Here is a 15,943-nt window from a genome sequence, read left to right as displayed (position 1 = left end):
GGGACATTTTAAAAGCAAAATACAAAACCTTTTCTTGAACTGAACAAAGCTCACCTGTATCTCTGATAGTCGTCCTCGTCCTTGTCCAAGCTCACCAGCTGATTGGGACAGGCCTCGTTTCCCAGCAGGCTTAGGTACTCCAGTGAGGGAACCACTTCCGTCAAATGTTCCAGCAGAGCCTCGATATCAGTGAGGTGTCAGAGGTCGAGGGTCAAGGATTCTGCGCTGTTAATTACATTAGCATGTTTTGCCCCCCACACAACAGCCCTCCCTCATTCTCCACATCCATCCACACCCCTACCCTAAAAGCACAGGGCTGTCAAACGGAGCGCCGCCCCTCAAAGGCATGTCAGCAGGCATTGTGCTCGGGGCCGACCCAGGGCTGCATTTAAGGCAGGGGATTTGGCATATGCTGATAGAATCTAGCTGCTTTTTGTGCCCTGTGTTCCTTTTTCTTCATTTCCTAGGTGGCTAGGTGCAGATCATTAAAAACATTGACAAAATGATGGATGCCCTGTGGTTTCATAAAAAGAATTTAAAAAAAATATATCCCAGAGCCTTGGAAACTTTTCCGACGTGGAAACAAACAGCCACTTCACGGGCGCATTCATCACTAATACATTCACTTCATTGGAAAATTGAGCCCCCAAAGTGTCAAAATACAACAGCACTAATGCCCCACTTGAGTTAAAATGGCACCGTGCCATTACAGGATGTAAATAATTGCCCCATTAGCATGTGCCGACCACTTCACAACAGAATTTTGGTATGGAGCTGCTGACATGCTCTTGAAGGAGGCCGGGGTTTTAACTCACAAACTCGAAGTTTATGTGTGTGTGTGTGTGTGTGTGTGTGTGTGTGTGTGTGTGTGTGTGTGTGTGTGTGTGTGTGTGTGTGTGTGTGTGTGTGTGTGTGTGTGTGTGTGTGTGGGTGGGTGTGTGTGTGTGTGTGTGTCATTGCCATGCAGATAGGTGGGTATTCAGAGGGGAAATACCATACACTGAAAACGTATTCTTAAAACAACTACATTTCTGCAACATCTAATCAACAAGCAGCTGATGCTAAACACTTTCTAAGTATAAAATATAAAGCCTTTACATGGAAAGTGTCTTTACATACAGTAATTGCACATTATGCACACATATATAAAAGTATTTTTTTCAATGTGACTATAAGCTGTTCACATGTTCAAGGAAACACAGATTTATAATGAGTCTTTTTGATAATGCCTTTGGGTTTCTAATCCAAACTTCCAGTGTTCTTCCAACAGATCATGTTCGCTCTGAAGCTCCCTCCTTGTGTGCTGTACAGTGCCTTTGGCAGCAAACTCTTCACCACTAGAGGTCCTCGTGGCTCAAAAACGGTTCACTTCAGATCTGCATTGGTGTATTGTTTCCCTTAAGTGCAACCCCCCCCCCCCATATGGTAATAAGAATTAAATGGCCCCAGATTAAGACATTGAACCGAATCATAATGACATGACATCTGACAAAGCATACTTACTGTATGTATTCCTCGGGTCTTCCTTTTCTCTTTCTGAGGGGGTGGAATCCCGCATTAAGAAAACAAAAGGGTCTCACTTGAAAGGATATTTGGTTCTTATTGAGTGTCAGGGTATGGAGGTGGGGTAACCTGGGCAACTGAAGGTCGTTCCCCAGAAGATTGTTGTCCACGATCAGCTCCTCCAGCTCGCTGAATGCATTAAGGCCCACCAGCGACCTGCAAAGATAAGGCAACAGGATTATGTGCCGAAAATAAATATTTCAGCCTGGCTGCATTCAGTAGCAGGAATAGTGTGGGGCTGGGCCCTGTCAGGCTGGGGTGAATGACAAGAATTAGTGGCGCTGAGAGCCCCTGGCATGGCATGGTGCGGCGCGGCATCCCTCACAGCCTGGCAGGATGAGGGATGAGGGTCACTTGTGAGTAGCCAGGATTCAAAACAAAGGGCTTCAGAAATGCGGGGTCCGCTGGATGAATCTGTCAATGTCTTGTGCCTTCAGGCATCCAGCTTTGCCTGACCCTAACCCTCCATTCCCAAGATAAATAACTCTGTCACAGCTCACCTTCACTCCCCGGACACAAATTTAACTTGTCATCCATCATTTTCAGAGCAGGAAACGTAATATGCTTACAATTGGAACAGATCTAAGTTTTTATTAGTTGCTTCTCTGTGAGGAGGAATCTATGCTTATGTTTTGAAAACTCACAGAATAAATAGGTTCTTTTTTTAAATTCTGTATTCCTTACCCCTCCCTCTCTCTCTCTCCCTCCCTCCCTCCCTCCTTCCCTCAGAGGGTCTTTTCATATGCACTGTCCCCTTCCCCCACCCTGACATCCACATGATTGAGGGTGGTGTGCAGTATAATGTTAGGGGCCTCCCAAAGTTCACGCCAGGGAAGGAAGGTGCAGCAGTAAGGGTGTGCTTCCCCTAATCCTTACAAATGGCACAGGCCGTCAACCTACAACACTTGTGACAGAGCGGAGTTAATTGACATTTAAAACTGCCAACCCACACTGATTAAAAACCACATGCAATTCCCTTATCATAGCAAAAAATGAGTGAATGTAAACAATAAGTATATAAGTATGTACAACTATATTGCTGGTTATGTAAATAAATATGTTTAAATAAATATTTAAAATACTATCTAAATAAATAGATCCAAATAAACAAATAAAGAAACGTCTGATCCTTATACTAACACCAAACCCTAATGCATTACTGAACAACTCAATGTGTATTAAGTTCAATAAATATAAATGTACACGAGGGTAAAGCAAATCTGAGCTCCCAGTATGCAAATGTCTCCTTTTGGGCCAGAGACGTGGCCTGAGCTGAGCAAACCCAGCACTGCTCTGCTTCATGTCAGTGTCATGATATACTGTGTCCTCGGGTTATGTTATGTAAATAAAGTACTCTTATCATGAGAATCTGTCTATGGCTGGCAAGGCGCTCTGGGAAGGGAACACAAATGCAGGGTGGCTCAAGGGAAGGCATAAAGTAAGATGACAAGGCATGAAGGAAGACAAAGCCTGCTGAACACGAGAGGGACATGCCTATTGAACCCCACCCCCCACCCCCACCACCCCACCCTACTCCAATCTCACACTCACTCTCTCCCTCGCCCTCTCCCTTCTCTCCCTCCATCTCTTTATCTCTCTCTCTGTGTCTGAGCGTGTGCATTTGTCTATCAGCTGGTCACTTTGTCTCTGAAACATCAACCTGGTGTAATCTAGTTGCTCTGGGTGTTGGTGTCCCCTTGCACCTGTCTACAGGGACGGCTTGAGCTATGAGAGGGGTTGGGATGTTATTAGCTGCCTGGTTAAAGGGGAGGGACTGCTTGAGCTATGAGTGGGGTTGCAATGTTATTAGATGCCTGGTTAAAGGGGAGCGGCATGGCACAGGGGTGGGGGGTGCTTATTAATTGTTGTTTTCATGTCACCACCGCTGTGTGCACTCTGTGATTTAATCAGTTCAATTCACAGCCAGGGGAGAGACTGCGCTGCTGTCCGCACAACATAAGGAATGCCAAAATGATGGTCTGCTGCCTGTTAAATACACCAGCTGAGTGTTCATACACACACTGGAAGCACATTCATGCACTACACTTTCCAAAAACCTCTGTATGAGAAGTATTTTACTCTGTATTGTAAACATTTTCCTCAATTACAGACTAACATTAATTCAAGGAGCCAATAAGAAGCATTATGTTCAATCTGTCTGAACACTGCATGCTTGAGTTGCTAGATCCACACACAAAGCCTGGTGCTTACACGCGCAGAGATAACCACAGGCACACGTCCACACATGGATGCACACACGCAGGGACACACGCACAGGTAGGAACCTCCCCCGGCTCACACCATTTTCCCCATGGGGAATCCGAAGCAGCCTGTGCATTTTCGACACCATCTTCAAAACTCACACCACAATGACAGAATATCACAATGCAGTGAGCTCTGCCTGATCCGAGGTGAGAGGAAGAGGGGGTGAAAGAAGGAGAAAGAGAAAGACAGAATGGAAAGGGTGGGAGGGAGAGAAGCTATAGCTATAACAAGCCACTCCAGTGAATCCTCTCCTTGTTAGGATAATTATGTTCAAACTCATTGTCACTGCTAATATCTCAACATCCTTGTTTGTATAGCATAGTTCTCACTTTGTCTCTATTACCTAACAAGCACACTAGCCTGGGCTTGTACAAGCTTGTTTTGGTGAAACTAAATCATAAACAACACCATCTACAAACAGTACTGACTAATGGGGTTCAATTCAGCAAATTCTATTCAAGTACATCAAAGTAGAATTTGCCACTTTTCCATCGAAGCTGAATTATATCTCCCTTACTATTTAACTATTCAATTAATATATTATAAATATTATATAAAACTTATATTAATGCCATAGACACTGAGTGAAAAAAAGGTTTAATAATAAAGTGTCCTTACGGCAGGGCTAAGTATGTAAAACATACTGTAAAACAATATTTACTTAGAAGTAAATTTCCCTGTACCAGCCCTAACCCTAGACCTAATCCTTGCCTTAAGCCCAAGACATGTTGTAACATGAGGTATCAACATGTACTGTGTGAATCAGTAAGGTACAAAGTGGATCCAAAAACACACTATCAAAACCGCTGTTTACTTTTACATCAACACTTATATTTTCCCTATATTCAGTAAATCCAGCGCTGAGCACAACTAAAACAATGCAGTTCTAAGGTCAGCCTTGTTCAAAGTGCCAGAAATATAAGTACACTTCTACCCTCTTTCAAAGCCGGCCAGCAAAACAAACCACAATGCAGTCAGTCCTCGAAAGACATCCAACAAGAAGACAAGAACGCTGACAATGAGACAGGGACAGGCTGACAGAGATGGATGGATCGATAGACAAATACTAATGCAGACACGCTGATTGATAAACTACTGCTGACAACAGGGGGAGAAAACACTCCGCAATTATTGGTTGAAATGTCACTCACTGGCAGCCATTACACTACAGCAGGGCCCCTAGTCACATGGTCACTACCTCTGAGAGGTAAGAATCCATGACACATGGGCAGTGTGTGTGTGTGTGCGTGCGTGCGTGCGTGCGTGCGTGCGTGCGTGCGTGCGTGCGTGCGTGCGTGCGCGTGTGTTTTTGTGTGTTAGAGAAAGAAAGAGATACGAAAAAGCTAAATGGAAGCCCAGTTGAAGGGTTGCCAGGGAGGATCTCTGCTGTTTATTTTTGAGTAGGTCCTTTATTTCCAGATGACATCACATGCTCTTCTTTAGGCTTTGAAAGGCCCCTTTATTAGCTTGTGCTATAAAGTGCAAACACATCGTTTCTTACACTGAGTGGCACATTGAGAGCATCTTCAGCAGCCGTAGAGCTCCACTGATGTACAATAATGCTATACTATGTATCTGTGCATACCCAGTGTCCTCATACTGCCTCCATTCAGGGAAGCACCTCTATTCATTACTGCTAGAGCTTTGATATGCTTCTCCAGCGCCGGTGTCATTCAACTCCCTCTGTGCTCACTCCAGTTTTTAAGGGCCCCTCTCTCTCTTATTTTTCCAGCAGTTCTTTGAATTCCCACTGTGTCAGTGCTGACTGTAATGTTTGGGCTGGTCCTTTGATATGTCTTCTTCATATCCAGTCTGCTGCCCACATGGCTGTAACCAAGTGTGGGAACGGAGGTCCCGGGACAGCAATATGAGGACGTGTTTCTGGACCCATGTGAAAGCACATGGCTGGGCCGCCAACCCACTTAACCCCAAGTCAAAACATGACTTAGGAGGACCCATCCTCAGGCCTGAGACCAACCACAGAGACAAATACAACACTCACTCAGGAGACAGCGAGAAACTCTCAGCTCGCTCACACTATTCAAACGCTTACTTTCATCTTCAGATTGAAATATTTTTAGATTTTGTGTAAACATTCAAATTTAAACACAGAAAGTCCATATGCGGTTCGCTGGTGTCCAAAGCCCAGCAGTGTGTGTGAGGATCGTTTTCCCGCCCTAAGGACCATCGGGAGAAGTGTGTGCTGTAAGGACTTGCCCAAAGCCACGTGTGCAGGGTGGAGAGAAAGTAATGTTTTTATCCAAGAGAAGAAAGAGAGACTTGACAGTGACAGGCAAATTGACACACTGCTCAGAGGGCAAAAGATAAACTGTTGATGAATTGGCCAATACTGGTGGAGTGATGGGCCTCATATGTACATAATGGACTGGCTGCCTTGCTGTTCAGACAGCCTGCCAAGATAAGACACTGTAATGAATAGGAGGAGAGGGAGAAGCAGTAAAACTGAGGTTTCCACTGGTTTTAATAAACTTAATAAAATCAGTGTATGAAGAGTGATGTTCATGACAGAGACTGCAGTCTGACCACAGTCACCCCACAGAGAACTTCCTCAGAAGGCTGATGCGACCCACACTAGTGGTTGGGTGGAGCCAAGTGATAAAACACTGCGAAGTACAAAGTCAAAACAATCACTGTTTGAAAAGATGTATATAATGGTAACGGTGAGATCTGTTAGGTCTAATTCCAAAAATTATTTGTGAACCACTGTCACTCATAAAACTTCAAGCCATGGTGGAGAAAGAGTGTTCAGATGAGAGAGAGCAGCATCTCCCAGGCTCTGAGGAGACGGCTAGGATAAGACAAATTACAGGCGTATCTTAATGCCCACCCACCTTCAACCCACACGCAATTCTGTTTTCAATCTTCAAAAAGCAGGATGGCTTTGGGGTGGCGGAGAGAGAGCACTAAATCTCCACCGCTGCTGCATTAGGACGGCCATTATCTAGCCCTAATCTCTCAGACCCTCTACCGCTGCCGCGCGCAATATGTCACCAGCCCTCAGGTGGCAGCCATTTAAAGATCACACGTGTAGGGGGGGAACGGTCCCTGGATGCATGTCAATTTACATGTGTTAAAGGGCTTACAGATAAATCCTGCTGTGTAATGGGGACAAGTAAACCATCTGGCCGTTCCAACATGGGGCACAGTCATTTCTCATAGTCCTGGATGACTGAGATCACATCATTAAAGGCAAACAATTTGTGTTTCTAAAACAATGCAATATACAACCAAAACATCCTCCTGTACCGTGCACTGTGCTAAGAACTAGCTTTCCTCCTCTTGGGTCTATACTGCATGAAGAAACACTGTGCTAAGTGCTACGCTATTCTCCTCTTGGATCCACACTGCGTGTAGAAACACTGTGCTAAGTGCTACGCTATCCTCCTCTTGGTCCATACTGCATGAAGAAACACTGTGCTAAGTGCTACGCTATTCTCCTCTTGGTCCATACTGCATGTATGAACACTGTGCTAAGTACTACACTATCCTCCTCTTGGTCCATAATGCATGGAGAAACACTGTGGCACATACACAGCACAAATGGAAAGAAATGGTGAGTGCAGAACAGCTGTGCTGTGGTGTGCTGTGGTGTGGTGTGGGCTGGAGAAATGAGCTCCAGAGAGCAGTGGAGTGGATGATGATCATAAAACAGTTCAAGGCCGGGGCTTGGTGGTTGGTGTGGACTGAACCAGTGCTGGTGGTAGTGGTGTGTGTGTGTGTGTGTGTGTGTGTGTGTGTGTGTATGTGTGTGTGTGTGTGTTTGGTGGTGGTGAGGGGGGGAGGGCTGAATTATAGACTGCCTCTCAAGATTCACAGCTCTTGGTGGTAGGAGGTTAATATTCTCACATGTCATTAGGTCTGCTGGCTGCACTGATGGCTCATTGAATCAGGCAGCAAATGATTTCCTCATGCTGCAGAGGACAGAGCACTTCAAAGGGAGAGGGGGGCTGAGGTCAGGGCGGCTCTCCACTTTGATTAATGACTGGGGATCAGCTGAGGTTGCCCATAAGGTAGGAATGTGACGGAGGCTTTTGGCAGGCCTGACTTTTTAAGCAGGATTTGACCCCGGCCCTAGCAAACTTTGTTTCCAACCGCTGCCTCTGACTGACCTGATGAGCCCTGTCAGGGAAGTTGTGGCCCTCGTAGGCTGTGCGTGCACGGGGCGCAGGAGCTGTCCGAGCTGCTTGACGTCTGCCTTCTCCGATAGGAAGGGCCACCTCTTCCTGTGCAGGGACACCGCGTTCACAGGAGGACACACCCTCCACACCAGCTGCTCTCCCACCTCTGGCTGTGCAGTAGAGTCATAGCCTAATTAGAGAGCACATCATGGCCCCGCTACTCTGGGAGATGGCCTTCCTCTAACATGCTGATAAAGCACCTGGGTCAGAATCGTGTCACGGCGGCATAAATCTGTTACTGTGTACATGTAATAAAAACCCAAGTGCTTTGATAGAGACATGTACTTTGCATATGAAGCATATTTATAGCAGTGAAGAAGTTAATGCCCTGTGTGTGACTCTACACAGGATCAGGCCTCCGCACAAGATCATATATATATATATATATATATATATATATATATATATATATATATATATATATATCTGGGACAGTGAACGTTCCCCTGTGGACTGCAAATCTGGAAAAGGATTACTATCCTCCAGTGAATGAATCATTAATATTTGCTTTTAGTTGCTGTTATCCTTGATAATTAGTCCCAGCCCCTATGTTACCAAAAGTAATCAAGACTATGATAGTCTCACTTGGTATCTGGTGGTGTGATCCTCCTGCTCCAGAAACATGTCAATAGCAGCACGATCAAAGGTCTGGTTGCCTCGTATTCTCACTGTTTACAATGGCACCATAGGTGAACCGAATTACACTAGGCACTACTAAATCCTCCACCAATCCTCCTGAGTAAACTTGGAAAATCTAAATATTCTTCTCTCAATCAGCACCTCCCTACAGATCACTGAGATGAATATACTGGATATACACTGACTTTCAAATACAGATAATATTACTAATTCGTTCAAGTAAGCATAAACAACATGAAAAATAAGGACACAAATGTGCTGCTTAAAGCTTTAAAATCAGAGCTTTGATAAAGAAAATGTGAACAAACTGTTTTTTTTTTTTTTTTACAAGATAGTAGTTGAGCAGTGTAAACACTACCATACTCCTCCAAGCATTCTGCTACTACAAAATTGAGGGAGCAAAACTGTCAAGTAGTGTCCATGTATGCTTGCGCATCTATCTAACAGCTAAATCACAGTGGTGCTGTCACTGCATGGCAAATGATCAATGACACTTGATGGATGACCCTACCTCTACCCTGCTGCCTCTACCCTGCTCAGAGGCCTGGGCTGGTTTCATCTCAAAAGGATAAAAACAGAGGCAAAACCAGACTTCTCTGCCTCGTGGCGCAATGCACCTACTCTAAACCCAGACAGGGAGACAAAAAAGATAGACTGAGCTTTAATTTGAGATTCTTAAACCTGCAAAGGGATGCTACAAAGGTCTTTTCTGAGAAGCATCTCCTTTGGTACTTATCTTTGTCCTTACTTTTGTTGTTCAAAAAGAAAGAATTACACATATAAAAAAAGAAATGGTATTTTTTTTCTCTCTAACATTAGTGGAAAATTGAATGGTCTGATTATTTAATCGGAAGTGGACCCCGGGCAAGAGCGGAGAGCAGAGAGCAGAGAGCGGATTAGGGCCTACCACCTGGGCTGTCACTCTCCTGGGCCCCATTACAAGCTCCTTATTAGTTTTTACTCTGCAGATTAAAATGCAAGAGCACCAATCTTTGATCTCTCGCTGACACAAATCCTTTCAAGCCCCAACATTTTTCTGGTAGGTAATTAGTGCTAATTAAAGGATTTCAGGCAACCGTGGTGTTGCTCCTCTCTCAGTGAAATTGCCAGAAAGTTCTTCTCTTCTGGATGGGGCTGATGGGAGCCGTTCAGTGTTGATGATCACGTTGGCCAGTAAATTAACACCCCAGTCTTTTTCAAAAAAATCTTTTTAAAGACAGCGTTTTGGGGCAAAATGATTTAGCTTGTACCCAAGCGCAAAAAAAAAAGGTTTACAAATATAAACTTCATTGATCCTAGCTGCATCAAAACATATCACATTCATGAATGTAAAAAGGGGGAGAGTGAAATCAAAAAACCTACTTGCTTTAAGAGCCACGTAATAAAACAAGTAAATATATCCCTAATTACACATACAGTGGTCTGATTTAATAATGGTGCACTCAAAACTGGCACTGCTTTTAAAACCACTTAAAAATACACACAGCACATCAACTGGGCTCTTTTGTCATGCTGTTATTATAAGATAATTAGCAGTCTTTCTAGAATATCATTACAGGGCCGCGCAAATGTCAGGTGCCAACACATCTCACCAATGACATGCAAAAAGCAATATCATAACACAATGCTCCTAAAATGATAATCACATAATCATATGAAGAGCAGTTGTACATGTGATAATTAAACACATACTCCAACCAATTAATCCTGCTATAAGTCGCCTGCTGTCTGCAAGCCCTGCCGTCTCAGCCAAGCCATGGCTAAATGGAATGGTAGAGCTGTTTCCATCCAGGAATATAGCAAAGGATAGGTGTGAACTTGCTAGTCAACAATCAGAATAAATGTAGACATTAAAGAGGACTACAAGCAGACTACAGCAATTAGTAGGCTTTATGGAAGATTTACTCACAGAGCTTGTTATGCTCTCATATAACCTGAACCTACCACATTGAAGTTAAACCATGTTCATTTTATAATGTGCATAACTATTCATACACAACTACCTCAAAAGCAATAGAAAAATAGCGATGTGTATTTAATAATGTTTTTCTTTTTATTGCCGTTATTCATTTTGATGCACGCATTTTAACACTTTGCAGTATGTATAATCCATGTTAAATGAGTGCACTTCAATTAAAGACATGCAAGATGCAATTTTAAGTACTTTTGTTTATTGTTTATTATTTAGGTAGCATCTCAATTTGGACACCTTCAATAATTGTATGGGTAAAAACCTTCTTTTTGTGGCACTTGCAACATATAGCACACATTTACACACAAAAAGTTTCAAAACTGACATAGCAACACTGCTCTGGTATACTTGAGATTGTTGACTTAACATTCTGATAGCAGTCATAAAACAGATGAGATGGGACACTCCAGTATTTGTAAATACAAACTAAGTTTCAACATAGTCTCTCGGTACTATCCAATCGCTAAACATTAAAAGAAATGGACACTACTTTCCAACAATTATTTTGTATGTGCACAGATCACTGATTTATGGTGGTGATTAGTAAACATAGTTTTTCCTGATGTATTTTGAAATGTATGGACTAAAAGTTAATTTGAGAAACCAGCAATTGAAGCATTTGATGTTGGATCAGAGTGTGAATAAAGATCAAGTCTGGATTGCCATGGTTCAGCAAGCTTCCAGTCACTTCATTAGACCAGGTTCTGTCCTGTGCGAATGCCAACAAGTTCGGGCCATTTTGACCAATGCACAATGCCATTAAAAGTTGGGAATCACCCAGAAAATGTCAAGTTTTTCAGGAAAGTCGATATTTGTATCCTTCAACGAGGTATAGTAATAATGCTTTTTGCTTTCATCAAATAATCCTACATTACAGCAATTCAAAACTTGACTTCTTTTTCACTAATTAGGACCAGCATAATTTATAGTCTGGTTTAAGAGTCCCTTTACCCTGCACACGTTACATACTTTACCAGTACCCAAAGCACCCCCAGACCATCACTTTCCTCTACTGCTTGGCATCTGTTCATTTGTCCTGTGCCTCACAGAGTCCCTTCTCTGTGATCCAAACACCTCAACTTGTTTGTCTGTGACATATATAATCTTCCATCTAGTATCGGTTTCCTTTTGTCCACCATAGTCTATCCCTTTCATTAGGCAGTCTTGGACATGGCTCCTTCTTTGACATGTGATGCATTCCAGCCTATTCCCTGGTGACAATGACACTGGTGTTTTATGGTGCACCAGGTTGTCTACAAGGTTGTCAGTGTTGGGCTAGTTAATTATTTGTGTTAGAATTTATAATTCTGTTAGAAAAGTAAAAGGTTTAGCTCAGGGCAAGCCCTGACAGGGTTGGAGCCCTACATTTTACTTTGGCAAAATGTACATTGGATGAACACATATCTTCAGTAACTCTATGCAACCATCTCACACCAACAACTGGTAATGTTAGGCTAACATAAAGAAGCTAACGTTAGCTTCTTAGGCTGCAAAAGACATTAAAGACCAACCCTTGTATAGCAGATTTAATTTGGTTTGACATCCTGTCACTTTTCTAGCAAGTCCTTCAAACTTTCTTCTGGGGTCGTGTGCCTGGTAGTGAGTAGAGAAGTTATGGCTACACATAACAATTAACTGGTTTAGCTAATTACTTTAGTTATTTTGCTGGGTAATGTATCTTCTTATAATTTGCGGTTTGAATGTAACTGAGATTAGCTATGCTAGGTCTATAAACACGTTTTACGTGGGAAAGAAATCAACATGTTTGTTTGCATAACAAGCTAATTGATCAATACTTAAAGGTCAAGTTTGAATCTTTAAGTTGGACAGAGGGTGAAGCAAATGGTCCCGAGATAGAAGGCCCAAAGAAGGCAGGTGTTATTAACAATTTGAAGGCGCACAAAAAAGTGGCAAAAGGGTTTTCTAATGATGGATTAACTGTTTCAACATGATAGTTTAGGATTCATTTAATATAATGTGCAATTGAAACACAGGAGTGATGGCAGAAAATTATTATTTTATGGCTTTAGTAGATATTCCATTCAAAATCCAGCTGTCAATATATTTCTGACGAATTTGGGGTAATTTGTATAGAAAATAATATGAGTTCAAAAACAACAAAATCTCTCCAAACTTGCAAATGGTAGTATATGTCTCCTTCAGTGAAACGCCTAGCTCCCGGCTAAGCCTGTACATGTGCATTCCAACTAGTTTGGTTTCTTCTGTCTAAAAAAAAGCATGCAGTGGATGGCTAATCTGTGTGGTGCTAACCATCGCTGAAGACAGAATCTCACAGGGATCTCTCTCTTTCACATGCACCAACTCTCTCTCTCTCTCCTCTCTTCGGCACACATACACACCCCTCCACCACCCCTGCTCCATTACCTTGGTAAAGCAGGCCTCATTAGAGCAGGCAAGTCTAGTCAGATCTCTGTAATTCTACAGAGGTGAACTGCTGTCAACATCATTAAGCATCATTTCCCCAACTCCCTTCTCTTACTTATGAAGTGCTCTTTATTGTGTAATGATCCAAATCTCTTACAAAATCACCCTCTTCAAAGGCCCTGTGGGACGCACCACCCATGCAGTCAGCCTCACAGGCATGTCAGAGGCAAAGATCAAATGGAGCTCATAATTACAGACAGTGCTGTGGCTTTTTAACAAGACTGTTGTTTACCCTCACTAGCAGGTGACAGTGAAGTTAGCGGTACAGAAACTTGGAGCAGAAACTTAGTGTGGAGCACAAGAAATACACTGGGAGAAATCAGGAGTTGCTATGCAGTGCCTATTTTTGAGTTAACAGAGCAGACCTTCTATGGATATCCATGCAACTTGTTTTAAATATATATATATACCCAATTTACTGAGGACATATTGGCCAAGATATGAAAAGACATGATTGAATAATTTTGCACCATTATCTTATCAAACGTTTTCTATAATTTGCCTAAACAGATCATTGTTTTATTCCCCCCAGATATCCCTTCAGTTTAAATGATTGTTTTCTTGGTGCAAACTCACCACTAATGCTATTTAGATTGCAGAGAGATTCCTTAGCCAATTAGCTGGACAAAGGGGCTCGTCCAGGATCGTCACACTAAGAAACGTCCCCTCCATCTTGTGCTGGGGTGGGGGGTGGGAAGACCCCCTTTTGTGTGTGTGCCATTATGTGTCATGTGTGTGTATAGCCTCCTGCCTGGCAGGGACATTGAGAGCGGGGCAGCGGGGGATGCTGAGTCTCCGCGCCCCAAAAGAGCTACAGTAAATCTTCAAACAATTTAGCCAAACAATAGGGCCGCTACGCGAGGGGAGAGGAAAGACACAGAAAAGCAGATGAATAAGCAACGTCAATTACCGGGGGGGTTGACCTGCAGCGCCCCCACACCACGGCCCACATTTCACAGCCAATGGTGGCAGATTGGAGCTGACATGCTTACAGCGAGAACACTGGCCCTCACAAGGTTACTCCGACGTGTTTGGAGAGAGTCGGGCAGGAGAAAGGGAGAGGGCTAGAGGTAGAGTGCAAGGGGAGAGAGAGGGAGGCCGAGGTTGTGTGATGGGGGGGGTTTGAGGGGGCCTATGAATGAAAAATCACGCATAATAGGTCCTGGTTTATTTTAAAGTGAGACAAAATGGCTCAATTTGAGCACTTAGCCTGTCGAAAATTGGCCGCCCTGAGCTACAAGAAGAACATGCGAGGGGACAAGCGCATCAGCCCTCTGATAAGTAGACTATAAGGGCGAACAAAGCTGGATGTCCAACAGGCTTAAGGCTGAACTTGAGCGGGGGATTGGGACCTCTCAAAGGCTTGTTTCAGCATGGGTCTGCTCCTCAGAGGTTCCACGGCTTCCCCCCAACCCTTTTCACTTGGTCAAAGAGCCCTCCTCCATTTTGTGTACAGACAATAGCAAAATAAACATGCAGCTTCATATTTGTTCAACTCTTTATGTCCCCCATTGACGGAGCAGAGCACAGAGAAGGGTAAATACTGTGGAAAACAGGATGTTTACCCAAAGACCTAGGACCCGCTGACACTGTGACACTGTACTTCTCTATGGATGGAAGGTTGTGTTACCCTGGATTAAACAGTTTTATTGATTCAACTAAAAAGATCAGAGAATGTCTTGACAACAGTATAAAGTGCTGATGAATTGTTAATTGAAAAACTTTACAATACATAATGCCAGGCTGGCATCGTTAAGTTGTGCAATTGCATTAGTGTGCTTTGGAGCTTTGCATCCAGCTAAGTGTGGTGATGAATGAAAAACGTTCCTCATGGCTGGGAACCACGTCTTACGCTTTTGCAATGTGATTCAATAACATGTTGTCTTAAGATGAATGCAAACCAGAAAATTCAGGGACCTGTGATAAATATGATGTAAGCTCTACAAAAGGCAAGATTGCAACACATTATTATATATTATAACTAATTTGCTAGATTCAGGAATGTACTCAGACTGGCAAAGTACGCAATGGCTCCTAAAATGGCACTGACTTGACAGACACACTGCAAAGTTGTGAAGGTTAATGAATGGAAGGACTGACACCAATTCTGAAAGTAAACCTAACAAAATATTCCCTGTTAAAAAAGAACATGGATTTGTTTGAATCTTGATTAATTGAAAATTGAAAACATAACAAAAAATTGTTCCAACATTTCATTTGTCCACTAACGTTTTAAAGGCAAGCTGACTGATCTCCTCAAAGTCAGTGAAGGTGGACCCCATTACAAGAGATAATCTGGTGTTCACCACAGCCGGCCCATGGTGATGCCGCCATGGAGAGAACATGAGCTATATGCACTACATGCAATTAGGTAGTTTTCTTGAGAGCTGAACGATCTAATTGGGTTGCCGCTGCCACTGGCTGTTAGCGAAGTATCATGGCAGAAAGATCTTTAAAGAGAAGAGATTACCTCAAAGGCTGTCAAGAGGCTAAAAGGTTCTGTAAAAAGAAGAACTGTATCATAATGCATTTGACCTCAATGAGAATTACACGCTAATGTGTTCCATTCTCAGACAAGATCACCTTCTAACAAAGGGAGTGTGAGCACACGCAAAGGTATCAGCACAATTCAAAAAGAATGATAATGGTGCCACCATTTCTTTTGGAAATGGAAATACAGTCAAGGTATCATCATTTTATCTTGCTGACACACATAATGACGTGGAATTTCAAAGAGAAGATCGAACCTCTCAGGTCAATTACAGTGTCTGGGCTGTCATTTCCCACCTGAATTATACACCTTTGAAGTGCAATTCATCTTTAAAGAATGATATGAAAGGATAAAGAAAAGAGGCTCCAA

The 15,943-nt window shown here is 43.0% G+C and overlaps 1 protein-coding gene across 1 annotated transcript in view; it reads right to left on the bottom strand.

Annotated features, from left to right (window-relative positions):
* Positions 1-15,943, bottom strand: part of lrmda (leucine rich melanocyte differentiation associated) — a 205,665-nt gene that overhangs the window by 64,580 nt on the left and 125,142 nt on the right. Inside the window, exons 3-4 of the mRNA XM_080848765.1 lie at positions 1,581-1,719; positions 55-194 (exon numbers count right to left, since the gene is read on the bottom strand). Coding sequence (XP_080704891.1) covers positions 55-194; positions 1,581-1,719 — 279 coding nt within the window. The remainder of the gene's footprint in view (positions 1-54; positions 195-1,580; positions 1,720-15,943) is intronic.

The sequence above is a fragment of the Sprattus sprattus genome (assembly GCF_963457725.1).
Source record: "Sprattus sprattus genome assembly, chromosome: 12".
NCBI classification, from domain to species: domain Eukaryota; kingdom Metazoa; phylum Chordata; class Actinopteri; order Clupeiformes; family Clupeidae; genus Sprattus; species Sprattus sprattus.
The sequence above is the reverse complement of the archived record's forward strand: the minus strand, read 5'-3'. Positions and strand labels throughout refer to the sequence as shown.